We start from the raw sequence: 23,506 nt of genomic DNA, 5'->3' as shown, positions 1-23,506 counted from the left end.
CAAGCATGGATGTCTCCGTCCTGGACAAGCCACATTGATTTACTGCCATGACATGAAACAACTGAGGAACTCAATGTTACACATTTAAATTTCTCTGCCCCTTGAGAACATCTGAAAATATGTTAGTGTATCCAGGAGGGCAAGTAAAGCACTAAACCAACACTTAACAAACATCTGCACAATGATTCCCTTTCACCAATTTGTAGCAACATTGCATTTGCATCCTAGTTAAAGAAAGATATCACAAGGCACTTCACAACGTAGGGCTTGGAGGGATATGGGCCGAATGCAGGAAGTTGGGACTAGCTGGGTGGGCACCGTGGTCGGCATGGACTGGTTGGGCCGAAGGGCCTGTATCCGTGCTGTATTGCTCTGTGACTCAGTGACTCTATGACTAAAGCAGTAAGAGAAACAGGTGCTGAGCCAATGAATAAGTGGTAAGCAAAAGCTTGGCCAAAGAGATGAGCTTAGAGTAGGGGAAAAAGGTGGAAGTCAGATAGACCGCACAGTTGCAGGTGGGTACAGGAAAGAAAACTGTTTCCCTGATGCAATACAGCATGCTCTTCTGTGGCTGGAGTCAGACACATTACTGGCTCTGACCAGGATAGGCTCGGCTCCATCACTGGCCATGCTTACTTTTCCTCTGAGGATCTTCATACAAAAATCATTCCAGAAGTGAGAAAGTGTTTCATTCTGCAGCATGAACATGTGGTATGTTGACAGCATAACCCATCACTTGTCAGTGAAAATTGTGATCTTCTGCAAATGCATCCATCCACTTGAGACTTTTCACCTTCTTCATAGTTTGGAAGGAAAAATATCCCAATGCCCACTTGCAGCACATTAGCAGGCTATAAATTTGCATTCTGAGATTGTGGAACATTTTGAAGTGATGTGCAGGTTCAGCAGCTTACTAATTGTTAAAGCAGGAGAATATCATTGATATGGTACTTGGGTTTTATTTCACTGCTATGATCAGAGTTGCTCTGAACTTTCCATTCCTGGACTTTTCCAAACTGCACATATGCTGGCCTTTGTACACTTCCTCCAGCCTGAATCCTCACCAAGACAAATGAAATCTCGCCGCACAATTTCCTCTTTCCCAGGACCTTAGGACTGTAGTAGAGTTTCTTTCCTCCCATAATTTGCAGGTTTTTATATCCCAGACTGCTCATCACACGACCACAACTCTGTAACTTTTCTCAATTGCTCTTAGATTTCTCTCACTTTTCAAAGAAATCATGCTGCACAGATTTGTCTTTTATTGAGTAGATTTTAGTACTGCTCTTGGTTTATGTTACAGGGTAAAGCTGACAGGCTAGGTTAAGGTCTGTTTCAAATCCAGTAACAATGAATAAAGAGAGTCTAGTCTCACTGACTCTCCCATGCTTGTCCTGAGATCCTAGGAACATGCCAAGATTTCTAAACTTGTGTTGATAGCCTCTGAATACATCCTTTTGTCAAATATTATTCATCAGTCTCCACCTACTTGTACTGCAATCCTAATACATGTTTTCACTTTACAGCTACACATTCAGCAATTAACCCCGTGTGTGCTGAATTCTTTGTACATTCTGAAATCTGTTTTTCATAATTTTGAAAAGAGACGCAGGTAAACTTTGGACATGGATGTGATATAATTAAAATTGAAACAAATTTACCATAGACTGGTTTTTACCTTAGGGCCTGGCCTAGTGGAAAATAGCCATTGAAAGGAAGGAGATGGAAGTAACAATATGCCAAAGATAACGGAGGTAATTATGTCAGAGGAGCGTCAAAACACTGTTCTTCAATCAGCTTCTGGAAATTGATCTTGTTACTAGAAATTCATTCAATTTCCAAAAGAGAGCGTTACACCATTGAAAGTCTTCCTAACCCGGAGTAGAGCAATTTTGTGCACACTTCTTGCTGTCGTTGTATTCAGGAGGAAATTAGTCTCCTCATTTTTTGTGCACACTTCTTGCTGTCTGTTTAGGAGGAAATTAGTCTTCTCATTTTTCAGCAGGATTTTCATTCTTCCTGGCACATTTTTCCAGCATAAAATTCCTCCAAGTGACATCCACAGTACTGTAAAATAAAAAAATCATCGGCTATGAGATTTTTAAGCTCACTGTTCAGAAAAAAAACAAATTTTATCTACTCATAGATCAACAAGCTTTAGCTAATCGTGTCTCCCCAGAAACTCTGCTATTTAAAGGGCCAACATCCACACAGCATTCTTTGTCCTCACTGTGATCTCTGGTCTCCTCCTGCTTTGATGTCTCATGTAAGCTCATCTATGTGTCTTGACTGTTTTGTCCATTCAGATCAGAGTCATGGACACACTCTGTTTCCCAGCCTCAGGATCATTTCAGGCTGCTCTGCTGATGGTTTTTGCTGTTCATTATTACATACGACATGAGCAAAATTACCAACATTGAATTTCAACTAGAGAAGATTTCATCTACTTTTCCTTCAGCCTGACAGAACAGGCCTGTATGTTCACTAAGCAATGTGAGCGTTCACAGATTGTACTCATGTCCTTGCAGAGACCTTCATGGCAATGGCAACCTCCTGCAGGGAGGGCCTGGCTGTAGCCCTCAAGGGTCTCCATGGCCATCTAGCACAAAGAATATCTCTCAGTTCCTCAGCAGCTTTTCAGGGTCCCACTGACCCTTTGGACTTTCCCACCTCCCTGCCCATCATGACACAGATATTTATCTAGTGGCAGCACTCCACTGCAGTTGGAAGAGTGTTGCCCCTCTCAGATCAGGCAGCAAAGATCACAGCTGCTGTGCTACATGTTGAGGACCATGAAAATTTGCAAAATCTCAATAAGGAAAGCTGCACTGAACCTGTTAATGATGTGTAACACAGAGAAACCTGATAACATTGTTCAATGAATCTTGCCTTTGCCATTCCTGTTCTTTATGCGCCTTCTGCAAGCAGCATTAGGGTGAACCACAGAGGTGCTCTTATGCAATAAAAGGGCACAGAACAATTTCTAGGCCATTGTATATGTAGTATTATCGGAAAACAAAGTTCTACATGGATGCTGGGAGATAAGAGGAAGATATTCAGATTCAGAGTCAGAATCAGGTTTATTATCACTGACATATGAAATGTGTTGTTTTGTGGCAGCAGTACAGTGCAAGGCATAAAATTACTAAAATTACAAAATAAGTAAATAGTACAAAATGAAAGGAATAACGAGGTAGTGTTCATGGGTTCGTGCACCATTCTGAAATCTGATGGCGGAGGGGAAGAAGCTGTTCCTGAATCATTGAGTGTGGGTCTTCAGGCTCCTGTACCTCCTCCCCGATGGTAGTAACAAGAAGAGGGCATGTCCCGGGTGGTGAGGGTCCTTAGTGATGGATGTCGCCTTCCTGAGGCACTGCCTCTTGAAGATGTCCCCGATGGTGGGGAGGGTTGTGCCCATGATGGAGCTGACTGAGTCTACAACCCTCTGCAGTCTCTTGTGATCCTGTGCGTTGAAGCCTCCATACCAGGCGGTGATGCAGCCAGCCAGAATGCTCTCCACCACATATCGTAGAAATTTGCAAGAGTCTTTGGTGACACATTGTATCTCCACAAACTCCGAATGAAGTAGAGCCACTGGTGTGCCTTCTTCATGATTGCATCAATGTGTTGGACCCACATTGCTGTGATTGCTTTGCATAAGATAAGATAAGATTTCTTTATTAGTGACATGTACATCGAAACACACAGTGAAATACACCTTTGCGTAGAGTGTTCTGGGGGCAGCCCGCAAGTGTCGCCACACTTCCAGCGCCAACATAGCATGCCCACAACTTCTTAACCCATACGTCTTTGGAACGTGGGAGGAAACCGGAGCATGCGGAGGAAACCCACGCAGACACGGGGAGAACGTACAAACTCCTTACAGACAGCAGCAGGAATTGAACCCGGGTCACTCGGGAACCTCCTCTGATCAGCACTTCTCAATAAGTCATCCAAAAAGGAAATATTGCAAAAAGTATCAACTAAGGCAAATCTTCTTGATTAAAAAAAGATTTTATTAATATATTTGCAGGATTTTTGCATACTGTAACCACAGCAGCTCTTCCCTGTGGAAATTAGATTGCATCTCAATGATTTACAAAGCAAATTAGGGCAAGTTTGTGTCATGTTGATGTCACATATTGACAGAAACAAGATGTGTTTTAACTCTGTTACCCCATTTAAAATAAATTGCTGATCTACTATCAATCTCTTCACCAATCACACAATCAATACCTACCATCTTGTATCTTATGCATTTATTCTCTCGAAACGTCTTCCAATAGATTTTAGAATTTCACATAAGTCTGAATCGTGAAACAATACAGCTTCATACATACATCAGTGGTACATATGCAATTAATCTGTACTTTTTTCATTGTATTTGCAACTTCAGGGAGTGTGCTGGGATGATTTATTAGGGATTTGAGAAAATGATATTAATTTTCTTTTTAAGCTTTATGCACATTAGCTTCAAGCAACTTTGAATCGTTCAGTCTTCAAGATATACTGGTTATTGTTTGTCATAAAAAAGGGAGTCAGATCATTGAACACAAAAGCAGGAAAATGGTGTCAGGAATTGGACACCAGGCTTCTCAAACCTGCCCGGCCATTCAATATGATCATGTTTCAAGTCAGTTCCCCATAACCCTCAATTCCTCAACCTTTCAGATGTTTATCTATCTCCACCTTAAATATATCTAGTGGTCTGGTCTCCACCACCCTCTGGGACAGAATATTCCAGAGATTCCCTCCCCTCTGAGACAAGGAAGTTCTATGTACCTCAGTTTTAAATGACCAGCCCCTTATCTTGTAACTATGTCCCCTTATTCGGGACTCTATTAATTGGAAAGTTTGAATGAGAGGGTTAAATGTGGTCAGGTGAACTAGTGGATCTAGAGGATACATTGCAATTTTGGTTCCAAAGCCCAAAACCCAATGGTTCATCTACATAACTCAACAATTAGAAGTATTTGTGTTCCTCCAATTCTGAACCCTTTTGAATCCCCACATTTAATCTCTACAATTGGTGGCTATGACTTAAGCTGCCAAGTCACTAAACCCTGGCATTATATTACTCTGCCTCTCTCCCTCTCCTTACTTCTTTAAGATGTTCTTCACAACCAGACCAAGCTGTTGATCATCTTAAATGTCTCAGCATCATTTTTTCTTTGCTTGATAACACTCCAATGAAGTATCATAGAACCATAGAACCATAGAACCATACAGCACAAAACAGGCCCTTCGGCCCACCATGTTGTGCCGTCCATCAGACCACCCTCACACTACCTAACCCCTTCCTCCCGCATATCCCTCTATCTCACATTCCTCCATGTGCCTATCCAACAAGCTCTTGAACCTGTTCAATGTATCTGCCTCCACCACCACCCCAGGCAGTGCATTCCATGCACCAACCACTCTCTGGGTGAAAAACCTCCCTCTGACATCTCCCCTGAACCTCCCACCCATAACCTTAAAGCCATGACCTCTCGTCTTGAGCATTGGTGCCCTGGGAAGGAGGCGCTGACTGTCTACTCTATCTATTCCTCTCAATATTTTATGTACCTCTATCATGTCTCCTCTCATCCTCCTCCTTTCCAGTGAATAAAGCCCTAGCACCTTAAACCTCTCCTCATATTCCATACTCTCCAATCCAGGCAGCATCCTGGTAAATCTCCTCTGCACCCTCTCCAATGCCTCCACATCCTTCCTATAATGAGGCGACCAGAACTGAACACAGTACTCTAAGTGTGGCCTAACTAGAGTTTTGTAAAGCTGCATCATCACCTCGCGGCTCTTAAACTCAATCCCGCGACTTATGAAAGCCAACGTCCCATTGGCCTTCTTAACTGCTCTTTCCACCTGTGAGGCAACTTTCAATGAACTGTGAATATGAACCCCCAGATCCCTCTGCTCCTCCACACTGCCAAGTACCTTGCCATTTACCCTGTACTCTGCCCTGGAGTTGGTCCTTCCAAAGTGTACCACCTCACACTTCTCCGGATTGAACTCCATCTGCCACTTGTCAGCCCAGCTCTGCATCCTATCAATATCCCTCTGTAAGCTCCGACAGCCCTCCACACTATCCACAACACCGCCTATCTTAGTGTCGTCCGCAAACTTACTAACCCAGCCCTCCACCCCCTCATCTAAATCATCTACAAATATCACAAAAAGTAGAGGTCCCAGAACCGATCCCTGCGGGACACCACTAGTCACTGCCTTCCAATCCGAGGGCACTCCTTCCACCACAACCCTCTGCTTTCTACATGCAAGCCAATTCCTAATCCACACAGCCAAGCTTCCTTGGATCCCTTGGCCTCTGACCTTCTGAAGAAGCCTACCATGAGGAACCTTATCAAATGCCTTACTAAAATCCATGTAAACCACATCCACCGCACTACCCTCATCAATCTTCCTGGTCACCTCCTCAAAGAACTCTATCAGGCTTGTGAGGCAAGATCTTCCCTTCACAAAGCCATGCTGGCTGTCCCTAATCAGTCCATGATTCTCAAGGTGTTCATAAATCCTATCCCTTAGAATCCTTTCTAACAGCTTACCCACCACAGACGTGAGACTCACCGGTCTATAATTCCCTGGCCTATCCCTATTACCTTTTTTGAACAAGGGGACCACATTCGCAACCCTCCAATCCTCCGGCACCACCCCCGTAGACAACAAGGACTCAAAGATCCTTACCAGCGGTTCAGCAATCTCCTCTCTAGCCTCTCGAAGCAGCCTGGGGAAAATCCCGTCAGGACCCGGAGATTTATCTGTCTTAATATTATTTAACAACTTCAACACATCCTCTCTCTTGATATCAACAACCTCGAGAACATTACCCCTACCAGCACTCCCTTCCGCATCATCAAGACCCCTCTCCCTGGTGAATACCGAAGAGAAGTACTCATTGAGAACTTCTCCCACTTCTGCCGCCTCCAGGCAAATTCTCCCACCTTTGTCCTTAATCGGACTTACCTTCACCCTAGCCATCCTCCTACCCTTCACGTACGTGAAAAAGGCCTTGGGATTTTCCTTAACCCTACTAGCCAAAGCCTTTTCATGTCCCCTTCTAGCTCTCCTCAGCCCTTTCTTAAGTTCCTTCCTCGCTACCCTATATTCCTCACGGGCCCTGTCTGAACCTTGCTGCTTATACCTCACGTATGCTACCTTCTTCTCCCTAACAAGTCGTTCCACCTCTCTCGTCACCCACGGTTCCTTCACCCTGCCATTCCTTCTCTGCCTCACCGGGACATATTCATCCCTAACATCCTGCATAAGATCCCTGAATATCGACCACATCCCCATGGTACATTTTCCTTCAAAAAGGACATCCCAATTTACACTCCCAAGTTCTCTCCTTATAGCCTCGTAGTTAGCCCTTCCCCAATTGAAAAACCTCTTGTCCTCTCTGCACCTGTCCCTGTCCATGACAATTTTAAAAGTTATGGAGCAATGGTCACTGTCCCCCAAATGCTCACCCACCAATAGATCCTTCACCTGTCCCGGTTCATTTCCTAAACTAGATCTAACATGGCATTCCCTCTAGTTGGCCTGTCAACATACTGCGTCAGGAATCCCTCCTGGACACACTTAACAAATTCCGTCCCATCCAAACCTTTGGCACTAAGCAGGTTCCAGTCTATATTTGGGAAGTTGAAGTCTCCCATTATAACAACCCTGTTATTTCTGCTTCTCTCCAAACACTGCCTGCCAATCTGCTCCTCTATATCTCTACTGCTACCGGGGGGCCTATAGAATACTCCTAGTAGAGTAACTGCTCCTTTCTTGTTCCTTAATTCCACCCATACGGACTCTACAGATGATCCTTCTACAACATCCATCTTTTCCACAGCTGTAACAGTGTCCCTGACCAGTATCACCACCCCTCCACCTCTTCTCCCCCCTTCCCTATCCCTCTTAAAACACCGAAAACCAGGAATATTCAATATCCACTCCTCTCCTGACGTCAGCCACGTCTCAGTAATAGCCACGATATCATAGTCCCCCATACTTATCCGAGCCCTCAGTTCATCCCCCTTATTCCTGACACTTCTTGCATTTAAGTAAACACACTTCAGTCCATCTACCTTACTACTTTTATAGCCTGTATTCTGCTTCTCCTTCCCCAAAGCCTCTCTACCTGTTTGATCTAACTTTTCCCCATCCCCTTCTTCCTCTGACCTACTCCTCCAGTTCCCTTCCCCCTCACAAACTAGTTTAAACCCTCCTGTACCACCCTAGCAAATCTCGCCGCAAGGATATTGGCCCCCTTCTGGTTCGGGTGTAACCCGTCCTCTCTGTACAGGTCCTTGGAACAATTTTCCTGAATTTAAAAACGAAACAAAAAGGAAAGTTGCTGTTGTTGTTGGAAACAATCAGAAAGTGACCTGGGTTGCAGGGATAGGGGTGGGAAAGGATGCTGGTAATGGGATGATTTTTTCTTATCAGCTCGGGAATATCGTTCAACTCAAAATTTGTTGAAAGTATTTAACAGGACCATTTTTCAGTGGGCCATTAGCCACAGCTGCTCTCAGTGGTGGGGACAGCACGTGTACCTGTTTGACCACTAAAGTTCCCTGAGATCCTCCGTATGGCTTACGAAGTTTTGGATGGGATTATGAAATACTTACATTTAACTCTACTTGAAACTGGCAGCCAACTCCAGCACAGTACATGCACCACACAATTGGGATCTCAGTTGCTTGTTGTCACTTACCTACCAGCACACACCCAAATGCTGCACCTGAGCATGGGTTGCTTCATTATCCAAGAGAAAAAAATGGAACTAAATGGTGCTCAGCTGTCATCAAACGTCTCCACTTCTGATGTAAACCAAAAAGTGTTAACTAGAAAAGAGGTGACATAAAAGATCATTATTGATGCAATGCTTTATTGAAGGAAAGAAGAATTAGAGAGTGTTTGGGAGAGGGTGCCGCACGGAGGTGTGAAAATGCGGAGGGCGTTTCCCAAAGCTGGCATTAGTAGTGCAGTAAAAGTATCAAAGTCAGGTTGGTGTCCAGTCGTTTCGTCGGCTCTGCAGTCAGTCCATGTAACTACTCCATATGCCATTGCAGGAGCACTGAGGAAAATCTTAAGGCCCAGACTGTTCTCCCAGATCCCTTAGAAATGAAGGGGTTACTGCTGCCTGGACTTCTTCCTCTTCCATAGTCGAAAACCCTTGTCCTAGCCTCTCTGGATTCAACCATACAGCACAGCGTATTACGAGGATATTGCCAGGACTAGAGGGCCTGAGTTATAGGGAGAGGTTGGCCAGGCTTGGTCTTGATTCCTTGAAATGTAGGAGAATGAGGGACGACCTTATAGAAGTGTTTAAAATTATGAGAGGTGTAGATAAGGTGGACGGTAACAGTCTTTTTCCCAGGGGAGGGAAGTCCAAAACTAGGGGCATAGGTTTAGGGTGAGAGGGGAAAGATTTAACAGGGACCTGAGGGGCAAGTTTTTCACGCAGAGGGTGGTGAGTATATGGAACGAGCTGCCAGAGGAAGTGGGTGAGGCAGGTACAATAGTGTCATTTAAGAAGCACTTGGATAGGTACACGGAGGGGTGGGGCTTGGAGGGATATGGGCCGAATGCAGGAAATTGGGACTAGCTGGGTGGGCACTGTGGTCAGCATGGACTGGTTGGGCCGAAGGGCCTGTATCCGTGCTGTATTGCTCTATGACTCTATATCATTCTTCAAGTATCTTCATTGCTGCCATCCTCTCCCTTCCAGCTCTATCATACCCTGAGCATTTAATAGCTCTTATCTTCAGCTTTGTCGGTTCTCCCCTCCTTTCACCATGCCACTAATGGACGTACCATCAGCTGTCTAGGCCCTAACCTCCGGAGCTTATTTCTTTAACATCTTGCATAAGGAAAGGAAACTTTGATGAGTAAATCAGCCAAAACTAGTTAAAGAGTCTTCTGTAGGTGAATAAGGTTGGAAGAATAGTTGAGATGTAGATTTGAACCCAGGTTTTATGAGTGGGAGGTCAATATTCTACCTAGAATGCACCATACAGCTTTACCCTTTACAGACAGAATGTTCCAAGTGTTAAGGCTCTTTCATATTTACCCATGCATCTTCTAGCAAAGTCCATCCAATATGCCTTATTGTGTGCCTAACCCTAACCCTCCACAAACCCAATTGAACCCCCCTCCCCCCATCTCACATACATGACTACAGTACCTGGGACCCCGATCCCATCCTATTAAGATATGGAAAAAAGAATAAGGCACAGATCCCAATAAAGGCGAGTGGAGCAGGACCAGGATAATGAAAACGTGGGCCAGATCAAAGTGGCAGAGTCCAGTGAGACTGAATCTCCAGTAACAAGATCAATGACCACTGCCTGCTAACTCACAACCTAACCCAAATGCTCTCCGTAAAAAGGCAAATCATTGTTGTCCTACCAGTGACAACCTGTACCAGTTGTTTCCAGCTGTGTTTTTGTTTATAACCATGCTACTGCAGCAAGTGTGAACTGTGTCTGGGAGACATTGGTTCACATAAGAAGACAAGTCGGCCATTCAACATTACAGGGCTGTGCCATCAGTGAGGTGCTGATCTGTGCCACTCAATCCCATTTCCACAGCAGTGCACTAAACCCACTTTTTGATGAGGAATTTGTTCAGTTCTGCCTCCAATATATCTTTCTTTGGTGCCTAAAAGCAAAACTACTCTGCCATCTCTTTTTTACAGATATTGGAGAGTGTAAGAACCACACCTAACAAAGTTATTCCTATTTCTCACTTTTAAATCTACTGCATAGATCTTTAAATTGGTTGTTATACAGAAGGAATGCTTTATACACCAAAGGCCTGTTATTATAGAATGATGGGTGCCAGTTCAAGTTCCCTCTGCCTACTTCAGTATCCTTCTATTGGGTTGGGATGGAGTTCCCAAACGTTAGTGAGAATACATCGCCTGGACCTCAGTGTCTCACACTGTTAGTTAAGAACCCACAGGAGAGAAACTTCCAAAGTTGAAACTTTAAAAAGAAATGAAATGTTTAAACTTGTCATGTTTTTCGTGTATCAGATTACATTAAAAATTCCACCTTTGCAGCTCCTCTGACTGACGTACAGATTTAGTTGTGCTTGTGTGGTTAGTGAGTGAATGTCGGCTGTGTTCCTGTTTGTCAATCATAATGTCTTAGGCAAAAGTGGCCCTTCACCTTGTTTTTAAACATAAAATGAAGTCTGTTTGCCCCCAGGTGGCCTTTAAAATGTTCCTCTGAACCTTTGCCAAAGAGCATTTTTGAAAACTGATAGCTCAGTGTGGGATCTTTTGTGGTTTACTACCAAAATAAATATGAGCGAGGTTGCTTTTAGCAGGGAAATCTGGAGACCTACCAGACTTGAGAACAAGGGGAAGGCTGACGCTCTGCCAGTCAAGGGTTGGCTGCCTGGACATCTCTTCAGTGTTGCACAGCAAGCAGAGGTTATCAAGTCATGTGTACATGGTCCATCCTGAACTAAAGTTAAGGCTTTAAACAACTTCAACCACTCTGTTGTTTTCTGTTACTTTAGTTCTCTCATAAGATTTAATGCTCAGCCACATCAGGTCACAAATCCCATTTTCATTCGAGAACTTTGGAGTTTGCTATTCTCAGTAAATTGGCAGGAAGAGAGACATACTTGAACTCAGTACCAGGATTAAGGCAGGCAAGAAATCAACAATGGTCCATCGCATTGATTGCTGACCAGTGACCCCTGCTGGAATGTATGCATGTTGTCATTTGCCAACAAACAATGTGGAATTAGAATTGGAATTGGTTTTTTATTGTCACATGTACCAAGGTACTTTAAAAAAATTATCTTGCATACCAAGATAATTCACTAATTATCAATTCATTACACAGTGCATTTAGGTAGTACAAGGTAAAACAATAACAGAATGCAGAATAAAGTGTCACAGTTACAGAGAAAGTGCAGTGCAGGCAGACAATAAGGTGCAATGTCATAACGAGGTAGATTGTGAGGTCGAGTCCATTTTATCGTACTAGGGAACTGTTCAATAGTCTTATAGCAGTGGGATAGAAGCTGTCCTTGAGCCTGGTGGTACGTGCTTTCAGGCTTTTGTATCTTCTGCCCAATGGGAGGGGGGAGAAGAGAGAATGTCCGGGGTGGGTGGGGTCTTTGATTATGTTGGCTGCTTTACCGAGGCAGCGAGAAATGTAGACAGAGTCCATGGAGGGGAGGCTGGTGTCCGTGATGTGCTGAACCGTCTCCACAACTCTCTGCAGTTTCTTGCGGTCCTGGGCAGAGCAGTTGCCATACCAGGCCGTGATGCATCCGGTTAGGATGTTTTTTGTGGTGCATCGATAAAAATTGGTGACGGTCGACGAGGACATTCCTCTGTTTAGCTTCCTGAGGAAGTTGAGACACTGTTGAGCTTTCTTGGCCGTGGCATCTACACGGTTGGACTGGAGGAACTCAGCAGATGGAGCAGCATCTGTGGGAGGAAAGAAATTGTTGACGTTACGGGTTGAAACCCTGCATTGGGACCGATAAATTCTTTCCCCCCACAGACACTGCTCGACCTGCTGAGTTCCTCCAGCACATTGTTTGTTGCTCCAGATTGCAGCGTCTGCAGTCTCTTGTGTCTCCATTGTAATTTGCCAATGCAGAAATGGCCAAGCTGTGATGCTTGCAATAGTCAAATATCTTCCAGCATTCACTGTCATACAGAATTGCCTCCGGATGAAGGATCAGAAAGCAAACTATCACCAGGCATTGCTCCCCCAGGATCGGACAGAAGATCTGGGGAATGAAGGGAAATGTAATGCAATAGAGGGACCAAGGAGCACAAGTGGCATCAGAGGTAGACAGGGTGGTGCAAAAGGTGTTTAGCACGTTGGCCATCACCGGTCGGGGCACTGAGTACAGGAGTTGGGACATTATGTTGTAGTTGTATAAGTCATTGGTGAGGCTGCACTTGGAGTGCTGTGTACAGTTTTGGTCGCCCTGTTATAGGAAAGACGTGGTTAACCTGGAAAGAGTGCAGGAAAGATTTATGAGGGTGTTGCCATGACCAGAGGGCCTGAGTTATAGGGAGAGGTTGGACAGGCTGGGTCTTTATTCCTCAGAGCGTAGGAGAATGAGGGGCGACCTTACAGAAATGTTTGAAATTATGAGAGGCATAGATAGGTGGATTTTCCTCAGGGTAGGGGAGTCCAAAACTAGGGGTTATAGGTTTAGGGTGAGGGGAAAGATTTAAAAGGGACCTGAGGGGCAACTTTTTCACGCAGAGGGTGGCGAGTATATGGAACGAGCTGCCAGAGGAAGTGGGTGAGGCAGGTACAATAGTATCATTTAAGAAGCACTTGGATAGGTACATGGAGGGGCGGGGCTTGGAGGGATATGGGCCGAACACAGGAAATTGGGACTAGCTGGGTGGGCACCATGGTCGGCATGGACTGGTTGGTCCGAAGGGCCTGTATCTGTGCTGTATTGCTCTATGACCTATGATTCCAAGGCAAAGCAAAAGAACCCTGCAAAATGCATTGGTGCAGTTGTTGAACTAACTGAGTTACTGGAGTTAAATCTAATCTCGTGTTTGTCTCAGAATGGTATGCACAAGAACCCACCAGGGTTCCGTGTTCTGCTGTTCATGCTGGTTCTGTGTCATTCAGAGGATGGCAGCTCTGCTGATGGTCTGCTTGCTTTCAGCTGTAACTTTACCAGAGTCATGGGAACTACAGTGGAAAAGCTGTGTGTACAGTTGTGCAGCACAATTCTTTTCCAGCATGATTATTGAGGGGAAGTTAGACTTTCTTTCTATGTAAGCCAACCAAACTTATTTTCATTATTATTCAAAGAATTGGACAATGAGTGTGCTTTTTATGGTTCTCATTGCTCCTGAGACAGACAGTGGCACCATCCCAACCAAAGGGAAGAACAGAAGTGTAACAGTCCAAAAAATAAAATGGGTTAGGAGCAGATGTATTCCCCCTGAAGTCCTAAAACTCAGTGGTGAAGTACTTCGATTGTGATCACCCTCTGAGAGGACAAGGATGAACCAGGGACTTCAGAGATACTATCCATCGTGACCATCTTCAACAAAGGAGACAGGTTTGGTAACCGCAGAGGAGGTCTCCCTAACCCCCAACTCCAATCCTTATGTTCCCTGCCAAAAAGCAAATCATTGTAGGGGTCCTTCTGAACCTCCTCCTCCCAGTAACCCAACAACTGCTCCCTGAATTGCAGAGTGGATTGCATCCATCTCTAATCAACGTGATCTTCATCACACAAAGCTCCAAGAAAAGTGCAAGAAGCAACTCTACATGGCTTTTTCCAACCTCACCAAAGCCTTTTACGCCATGGCATGGAACAAATGTCAAATACTAACCAGTAGTATCGGAACTCATGGGAAGCTGTTCAACTTAGAGCAACTACACTGCAGAACTAGAGTCACCTGAACCTCAGTAGTCAAGCTACAGTATACACATGCTCAAAAGCTGAGCTCAAAACACATGAGAGGATGGGCCTTGCTCAACACCTGCAATTCGAAAGTCCTCTACCAACCTGCCCCTGCTACACACCCTCCAAAAATAAAATTTCACAGCAAGACCCTGGGAAATGTTTCAGAAGCCATCTCTTGGCAAAGGCAGACATTGGTGATGAAATTCAGCATTTACTTCAATGTGCTAAGACAGCCCTTGGTCAATTGAGAAAGGAGGTTTTGAAGATCAAGACCTCAGACCTGGCATAAAACTCACAGTCTACCAGACATTAGTGCTGTATGCTGAGACCTGGACAACCAAAGCAACCAAAGTGCTGGGAAAGTACTACCAACCCTGTCTCCACTAAATCCTTCTGATTCACCACATCTCACTGAGTCAGCTATTATGGGCAGGCCATGATGTTCACATGGCCCACATCTATTCCGGGTCCTGTTATGGGAAATGGCCAGCCGGTGTAAAGAAGACATTTAAGGATGTGTCCAAAGCCTCCTTGAAGAAATTAAACATCTCCACAGAGTACTGGGAACCTCTGGCCCTTGACCACTCAAACTGAAGAAGAAGCATTCATGATTGTATTGAAAACCTTGAGGCCATGCATTGAGTGCAAAGACAAGCCTTGCGGAAGGAGCAGAACACCTCAGAAAGTACACATCAGCCCACACCATGAGCCACCTCCTGTCCCATCTGGGGGTTAGTCTGTGGGTCCCACAGTAGCCTCATTAACCACCCCAGAACCCTCACAAAACCAGAGTGGAAGTGTCATCCTCAATCCCAAGGGGCTGCACAAGAAGTTGAAAGAACAAAAATGAATTTTAATTTAGGGAAAAAAAATGCAGATGAAAACTCAAAGAAATTGTTAGATGCAAAATCTATCAAACTTGCCTTCTATCATCTTAGGGAATGCACGGGAGAATAATGTTGCCTTTTAACTAATTTTGGCATTCAATCTCTATTAATTAGGCTGCAATGGAGCTGGACCTCGATGTAGTTGTGGAGAGCTTTGGAAGTCATTGGTTGAAAGTCATTTGCCCCTCTGAAGTTTGCTCCCCTTACCATGTCATGTCTCATGTCTGAAATTACCCACATGCTGAATCCCAAAAGGTTATTTTCTGTAAGAAATCCATTTAGTTTTTAGTTGAACTGCTCCCAATTTCTGTTTTCATGCATTGCATTGTTCATACTTTACCAAAACTGGTCACTTGTGATGGCAGATCTCTCTAACTATTTCTGAACAATGAATACTGAACGTTCCATAGGGATAAACAACAAGACACGTGGAAAAGGTCATCAGCATACAAGTGGAAAAATCTGAAGTATTTTATTATTTATACATCTGTGCTCATATCTGTGCTTCAGATCACTTTTGAATAAATTGATTTCCTCCATCTTTATTGAAGCATTTGTATCCTGTGAATCAAAGAAAGATAATAATTGCATTTTAAGTAAAGCTATTAAACGGTTGCAAAACAAAAAGCTAATAGCAAGAAACACATAGAGTTAATCTACATTAGATTCCCTAATTACTCTTGACACCATGTTGGGAAATTGTACTTTGGGAATACCTTCTGCTTGGTAATTTACCACACACTGAAATTCTGAGTTATTGACTTTATCCTGATTTGAGGCGTCCATAATTGTAAGCATATCCTGTCCATGAAGATGAAAAAACCACAGTTGTTCAGGCAACATGCTTCTCTAATATATTTTAGAACATTGTAGAGACTATTTTTGATAGCACTGTAAAATCTGCACTGGGATCATGGTGTGTGATTAACCCATACCTGTTTGACCCGGGGAGAGAAGCACATGAAATTCGTTCTCCTATCTGCTATCCTGATTGTGACATGCAGTTAGCGTTAATCCATGCTATTTATGCCTTAGCACTTTGTCATGGAGTCCAATGTTATGAGTGTCTTTACGCATGTTAAAGTTTGTAAAGGGTAATCTTCTATGGGTTCACTCATCAGGGGGACCAAGCCTGGGCTGAGAGAATATTGAAAGCCACAGATTTTTTTTCAATACCCACAGATTAGGTTTCCTGCCATTGGTTTACAGTTGGAAAGCAATCTCCATGGAATTAAGGTGGACGGTAACAGTCTTTTCCCCAGGGTAGGGGAGTCCAAAGCTAGGGGGGCATAGATTTAGGGTGAGAGGGGAAAGATTTAAAAGGGACCTGAGGGGCAACTTTTTCACGCAGAGGGTGGTGAGTATATGGAACGAGCTGCCAGAGGAAGTGGGTGAGGCAGGTACAATAGTGTCATTTAAGAAGCACTTGGATAGGTACATGGAGGGGCGGGGCTTAGAGGGATATGGGCCGAACACAGGAAATTGGGACTAGCTGGGTGGGCACTGTGGTCGGCATGGACTGGTTGGGCTGAAGGGCCTGTATCCGTGCTGTATTGCTCTATGACTTTATGAACTGTATTTATTGAGGAATTACCCATTTATTAACCAATAGTATTTTATCGAAATCTTTGAAATAACAGCATGTAACTTTTGTTTATTTAAAATATATTTTATTAAAGATAATTGAGTGTATTTCCATTAAAATTTATCTGAAATGTGCAAAGAAAATCTCATTCTTATTGGATTATAGATGCAGATTACAAAGTTACTGACAGTTTAAATGCTGGTCTTCATGTGAATTGGATGGTGGAGTGAAGTGAGTTCTACTGTACTGCGACTGTAATGTACTTTTCGTTCACAGTGATTATACATTGAATGATTTTGTTGATTACAGAATTCCAGTGCTGACCACCGGGTACGGCTTGACCTGGGTCTGTGGGACAAATTCAGTGAACTTGCCACAAAGTGCATTATCAAAATAGTGGAATTTGCTAAAAGACTGCCTGGCTTCACAAGCTTGACCATTGCGGATCAGATCACTCTTCTCAAAGCTGCCTGCTTGGACATCTTGGTAAGTACACAATCATTAAGAAGGTTTATCTTCTCTCGTCATAATGTTATCTGCCCTTAATATTTTGTACCTGTTGTGTCAAAACCAGCTGAGAACACTGTGATCATCGACACTGGTAAGTGGGCGAGCTCTGTAGTCTCCATGCTGCTGTTGAGACAATTATATTTACAAGAGTTTCCAAATTTCTCCTAAATACCTGCCTTTGATCAAAATATTTCATAACTTTGGACGTATGGCTATATCATTGGGAAAACAGTAACGGCACAGTAATGTAGCGGTTAGCATAACGCTATTACAGTGCCAGCGACCCGGGTTCAATTCCAGCCACTGTTTGTAAGGAGTTTGTACGTTCTCTCCATGTCTGCGTGGGTTTCCTCCGGGTGCTCCGGTTTCCTCCCACATTCCAAAGACATACGGGTTAGGAAGTTGTGGGCATGCTATGTTGGTGCCAGAAGCGTGGTGACACTTGCGGGCTGTCCCCAGAACACTCTACGCAAAAGGTATATTTCACTGTGTGTTTCGATGTACATGTGACTAGTAAAGACATCTTATCTTATCTTTGTACTCCTGTGACAAGAACAGCCCAGGCATCAGTGGAAGCTGCAGCTCCAGAGAATTCTACATGAATTATAAGATTCAAATGAACTCTATAGCCCAGCCAGTTCATTCTGGTAAGTCGAAAACTGCAAGAGAAACTGGATGGTTTCTGCAGTCAGCAGCTGACCAGCATCATCAGTTTTGGATCCAGATTGGAATCCACAACTAATATTCCAATTTTACTCTTCCCACTGGAAGCTCCTTTTAATGGATCCAGTGGAGATAATCCCTATGGGATGTCATGTTGCAACTGTACAAAATATTGGTTAGAGTACTGTGTACAGTTCCTATAGAAGGAGATGGTAGCCAGAGGAGAGTGCAGAACACCAGAACATTGGAATGGAGGCTGTCGTTATAAGGAGACACCGGATAGGCTGGGTATATTCGCATTGGAACATGGGAGGCTGAGAGGTGACTGTATAGAGGTTTATAAAATTATTAGGGGCATAGATAGAATCTTTTTTTCCCAGGGCAGGGGAGTCTAGAACTAGAGGGCACAGGTTTAAGGTGAGAGGGGAGAAATTCAAAGGAGATCTGAGGGGTACGTTTTTCACGTGGAGGGTGGGTGGTCAGATGGAGCAAGCTGCCAGAGGAGGTAGAACATAGAACAGCACAGCACAGGAACAGGCCCTTCAGCCCACAATGTTGTACTGAACCAATTACATTAGTAATAAAAAGCCCAACTAAACTAATCCCTTCTGCCTACACAATGTCAATATCCTACCATTTCCCGTATTCATTGCCTATCTAAGAGCCTCTTGAACGCCCCTATCGTATCTGCCTCCCCACCACCCTGGCAGCACATTCCAGGCACCCACCACTCTGTGTGTAAAAAACTTGCCCCGCACAATCTCCTTTGAACTCCCCCCCCCTCACCTTAAATGCATGCCCTCTGGTGCCACCTTCAGGGAGCTACAGACTTGGACCCCAAGATCCCTCTGCTCATCAACACTGTCAAGGGTCTCGCCATTGACAGTGTACTGTCTCTTTACATTTGATCTCCCAAGCTGCAACACCTCACATTTGGCCGGGTTGAACATCTGCCATTTCTCCGCCCATATCTGCAACTGATCTATATCCCGCTGTATCCTTTGCCAGTCTCCTACACTATCCACAACACCACCAGTCTTCGTATCATCTGCGAACCTACTAACCCACCCATGTACATTTTCATCCAGTCATTTATATACATCACAAACAGCAGAGGTCCCAGTACGGATCCCTGAGGAACACCACTAGTCACAGACCTCCAGCTAGAATAGGTCCCATTGACCACTACCCTCTGTCTTCTATGGGCAAACCAGTCCTGTATCCCAATGGTTAATTCACCTTGGATCCCATGGTAGAGACAGATCCAATTACAATGCTTGGACAGGTACTTGGATGGGAAAAGCCTAGAGGGATCCTAACGCAGGCAAATGGGATTAGTGTAGATGGCAGCATGGACAAGATGAGCCCAAAGAGCCCGCTTGATTCTATGACTCTTTGATGATCTGGAAATGAGTTTAGTTCTATGCCACAATTCTAAGCTAAACTAAACACCTGCCAGCTCTCTTAAAATGACCACCGGCCCTACATGAACAAATATGGTGAGATCAGAAGGCTAGTTATCTGCCACTTGTTGGAATTAAAGATTGCAGCAGAGACCATGCACTGAATTCCTATCTAGATCCAAAACTGATGATGCTAGCCAGCTGCTGACTGTAGAAACCATCCAGTTTCTCTCATTGTTTTTGATTTACCAGAATGAATTGGCTGGGCTATAGAGCTCACTTGAATCTTGTAATTCACATCGAATTCTCTGGAGCTGGAGCTTCCACTGATGCCTGGGCAGTTCTTGCCAATTGTCTTGGCTCAAACCAATGAACTCGCTGGTCTCTATTAGATGAGTAAACTGATAGAAAATGAAACTGTTCTCTTGAAGATTTTATGCTTAATGAGTCCAAAGTTTTTGCAATATATTTTTGTTTTATTGCTTTTATAAAAATGTAAATGTTTATTTGTTGAGTCCTGACTCCAAAGAAGAAGGAGCCAACCCATATCAGATTATTTAAAAATGTCCACAGATTTCTGCACTGCTTTAGTAGTATAGAAAATGTCTCCTTCTTAATTAGCGCATTTTTTAATAAAGCATTAAACATTAATGTTTATTGACCTGTACAGAGAGGATGGGTTACACCCAAACTTGAGGGGGGCCAATATTCTTGCGGCCGGGTTCGCTGGGGTGGTTCAGGAGGGTTTAGGGAGGGGGAAGGGAACCAGAGGAGTAGGTCAGAGGAAGAAGGGGATGGGGAAAAGTCAGATCTGACAGGTAGAGAGGCTTTGAGGAAGGAGAAGCAGAGTACAAGCTACAAAAGTAGTAAGGTGGATGGGCTAAAGTGCATTTACTTGAATGGGAGAAGCATCAGGAATAAGGGAGATGAACTGAGAGCTTGGATAAGTACATGGGACTATGATGTTGTGGCTATTACATAGACATGGCTGACATCGGGGCAGGAATGGAGATTGAATATTCCTGGTTTTCAGTGTTTTAAAAGGGATGGGGGGGGGGGGGGCAAAGAGGAGGAGAGGCGGCGATACTGGCCAGGGACAAGGTTACAGCTGCAGAAAGGGTAGATAATGTAGAAGGATCTTCTCTAGAGTCAATATGGGTGGAAGTTAGGAATAAGAAAGGAGCAATTACCCTCCTGGGAGTATTCTATAGGCCCCCCGGTAGCAGTAGGGATACTGAGGAGCAGATTGGGAGACAGTTTTTGGAGAGATGCGAAAATAACAAGGTTATTATAATGGGAGACTTCAACTGTCCAAATATTGATTGGCACCTACTTAGTGCCAAAGGTTTAGACAGGGCACAGTTTGTTAAGTGTGTCCAGGACGAATTCCTGACGCAGTATGTTGACAGGCCGACTAGAGGGAATACCATATTAGATCTAGTTTTAGGTAATGATCTGGATCAGGTGACAGATCTATCGGTGGGTGAGCATTTGGGGGACAGTGACCACTGCTCCATAACCTTTAGAATTGTCATGGACAGGGATAGGAGCAAAGAGGACGGGAAGATATTTAATTGGGGAAAGGCGAATTATGAGGCTATAAGGCGAGAACTTGGGAGTGTAAATTGGGGTGACATTTTTGAAGGGAAATGTACTATGGAGATGTGGTCGATGTTCAGGGATCTTTTGCAGGATGTTAGGGATAAATTTGTCCTGGTGAGGCAGAGAAGGAATGGTAGGGTGAAGGAACCGTGGGTGACGAGAGAGGTGGAACAACTAGTTAGGAAGAAGAGGGCAGCATACATAAGGTGTAAGCAGCAAGGATCAGACAGGGCTCGTGAGGAATATAGAGTAGCAAGGAAGGAACTTAAGAAAGGGCTGAGGAGAGCTAGAAGGGGACATGAAAAGGCTTTGGTGAGTAGGGTTATGGAGAATCCCAAGGCTTTTTTCTCGTATGTGAAGAGCAGGAGGATGGCTAGAGTAAAGGTATGTCCGATTAAAGATAAAGGTGGGAGGATGTGTCTGGAAGCTGTGGAAGTGGGTGAGGTTCTCAATGAATACTTCTCTTCAGTATTCACCAAGGAGAGAGGTCTTCATGATGCTGAGAACAGTGTAGGTGAGGGTAATGTTCTAGAGTATGTAGATGTTAAGAGAGAGGATGTGTTGGAGTTGTTGGAAAAAATTTAGGACAGACAAGTCCCCAGGGCCTGTCGGAATATTCCCCAGGCTGCTTCGTGAGGTGAGGGAGGAGATTGCTGAACCTTTGGTTAGGATCTTTGAATCCTTGTTGTCAATGGGGATGGTACCAGAGGATTGGAGGGTGGCAAATGTTCTCCCCTTATTCAAAAAAGGTAGTAGGGATAGTCCAGGGAATTACAGGACAGTGAGCCTTACGTCTGTGGTGGGTAAGCTGTTGGAAAGGATTCTAAGAGATAGGATCTATGAGCATTTGGAGAATCATGAACTGATTAGGGACAGCCAGCATGGCTTTGTGAAGGGAAGATCTTGCCTCACAAGCCTGATAGGGTTCTTTGAGGAGGTGACCAGGAAGACTGATGAAGGTAGTGCAGTGGATGTGGTCTACATGGATTTTAGTAAGGCGTTTGACAAGGTTCTGCATAGTAGGCTTCCTCAGAAGGTCAGAGGCCAAGGGATCCGGGGAAGCTTGGCTGTGTGGATTAGGAATTGGCTTGCCTGTAGAAAGCAGAGGGTTGTGGTGGAGGGAGTGCATTCAGATTGGAGGGCTGTGACTAGTGGTGTCCCGCAGGGATCAGTTCTGAGACCTCTACTTTTTGTGATATTTATTAATGACTTAGATGAGGGGGTGGAAGGCTGGGTTAGCAAGTTTGCAGATGACACAAAGATTGGTGGTGTTGTGGATAGTGTGGAGGGCTGTCGAAGCTTGCAGAGGGATATTGATAGGATGCAGAGCTGGGCTGACAGGTGGCAGATGGAGTTCAATCCGGTGAAGTGTGAGGTAGTACACTTCGGAAGGACAAACTCGAAGGCGAAGTACAAGGTAAATGGCAGGATTCTGGGCAGTGTGGAGGAGCAGAGGGATCTGGGGGTTCATATCCACAATCACTGAAAGTTGCCTCGCAGGTGGATAGGGTAGTTAAGAAAGCTTATGGGATGTTAGCTTTCATAAGTCGGGGGATTGAGTTTAAGAGCCACAAAATGATGATGCAGCTTTACAAAACTCTGGTTAGGACACACTTAGAGTACTGTGTCCAGTTCTGGTTGCCTCATTAGAGGAAGGATGTGGAGACATTGGAAAGGGTGCAGAGGAGATTTACCAGGATGCTGCCTGGATTAGAGAGTATGGATTAAGAGGAGAGACTAAAGGAGCTAGGGCTGTTCTCATTGGAGAGAAGGAGGATGAGGGCAGACATGATAGAGGTATACAAGATATTGAGAGGAATAGATAGAGTAGACAGCCAGCGCCTCTTTCCCAGGGCACCAATGCTCAAAACAAGAGGACATCACTTTAAGGTATTGGGTGGGAAGTTCAAGGGAGATGTCAGAGGGAGGTTTTTCACCCAGAGAGTGGTTGGTGCATGGAATGCGCTGCCTGGGGTGGTGGTGGAGGCTGATACATTGGACAAGTTCAAGAGATTGTTAGATAAGCATATGGAGGAATTTAAGATAGAGGGATAAGTGGGAGGAAGGGGTTAGATAGTCTTAGGTGTGGTTTGAAGGGCGGATCAACATGGTGGGCCAAAGGGCCTGTATTGTGCCGTATTGTTCTATGGTTCTATTAATGTAGGTTCTGGCACTAACTCAAAGTTTGGGTTTTGGGTAAAGCCCCTGGCTGATCTCCCTGTGTTAATGTACAAATATAATGGGATATTTTGTTGATGAGTGTTACAGATTTTTTGAGGTGAAATTGTTATTTTCATTTCCCTCTTGCTGAACACTTCAATTGCAAAGGGTGATATTCCCCGTACCCTAAAGGACACACACTCCTGTAAAAACTCCAATTAGTTTTTCCGTCTCTACAGCAGCCGAAAGGAATCAGAATCAGGTTT

At 44.4% G+C, this 23,506-nt stretch overlaps 1 protein-coding gene across 1 annotated transcript in view; it reads left to right on the top strand.

The window, feature by feature from the left end:
• Window positions 1-23,506, top strand: part of LOC127571014 (retinoic acid receptor beta-like) — a 179,330-nt gene that overhangs the window by 130,630 nt on the left and 25,194 nt on the right. Inside the window, exon 5 of the mRNA XM_052016987.1 lies at window positions 17,212-17,388. Within this exon, the coding sequence (XP_051872947.1) occupies window positions 17,212-17,388 (177 nt within the window). The remainder of the gene's footprint in view (window positions 1-17,211; window positions 17,389-23,506) is intronic.

Source organism: Pristis pectinata, chromosome 5 (genome assembly GCF_009764475.1).
Source record: "Pristis pectinata isolate sPriPec2 chromosome 5, sPriPec2.1.pri, whole genome shotgun sequence".
Lineage (NCBI taxonomy): Eukaryota > Metazoa > Chordata > Chondrichthyes > Rhinopristiformes > Pristidae > Pristis > Pristis pectinata.
Note: the sequence above shows the minus strand (reverse complement) of the source record. Positions and strands in the feature narration are given on the sequence as shown.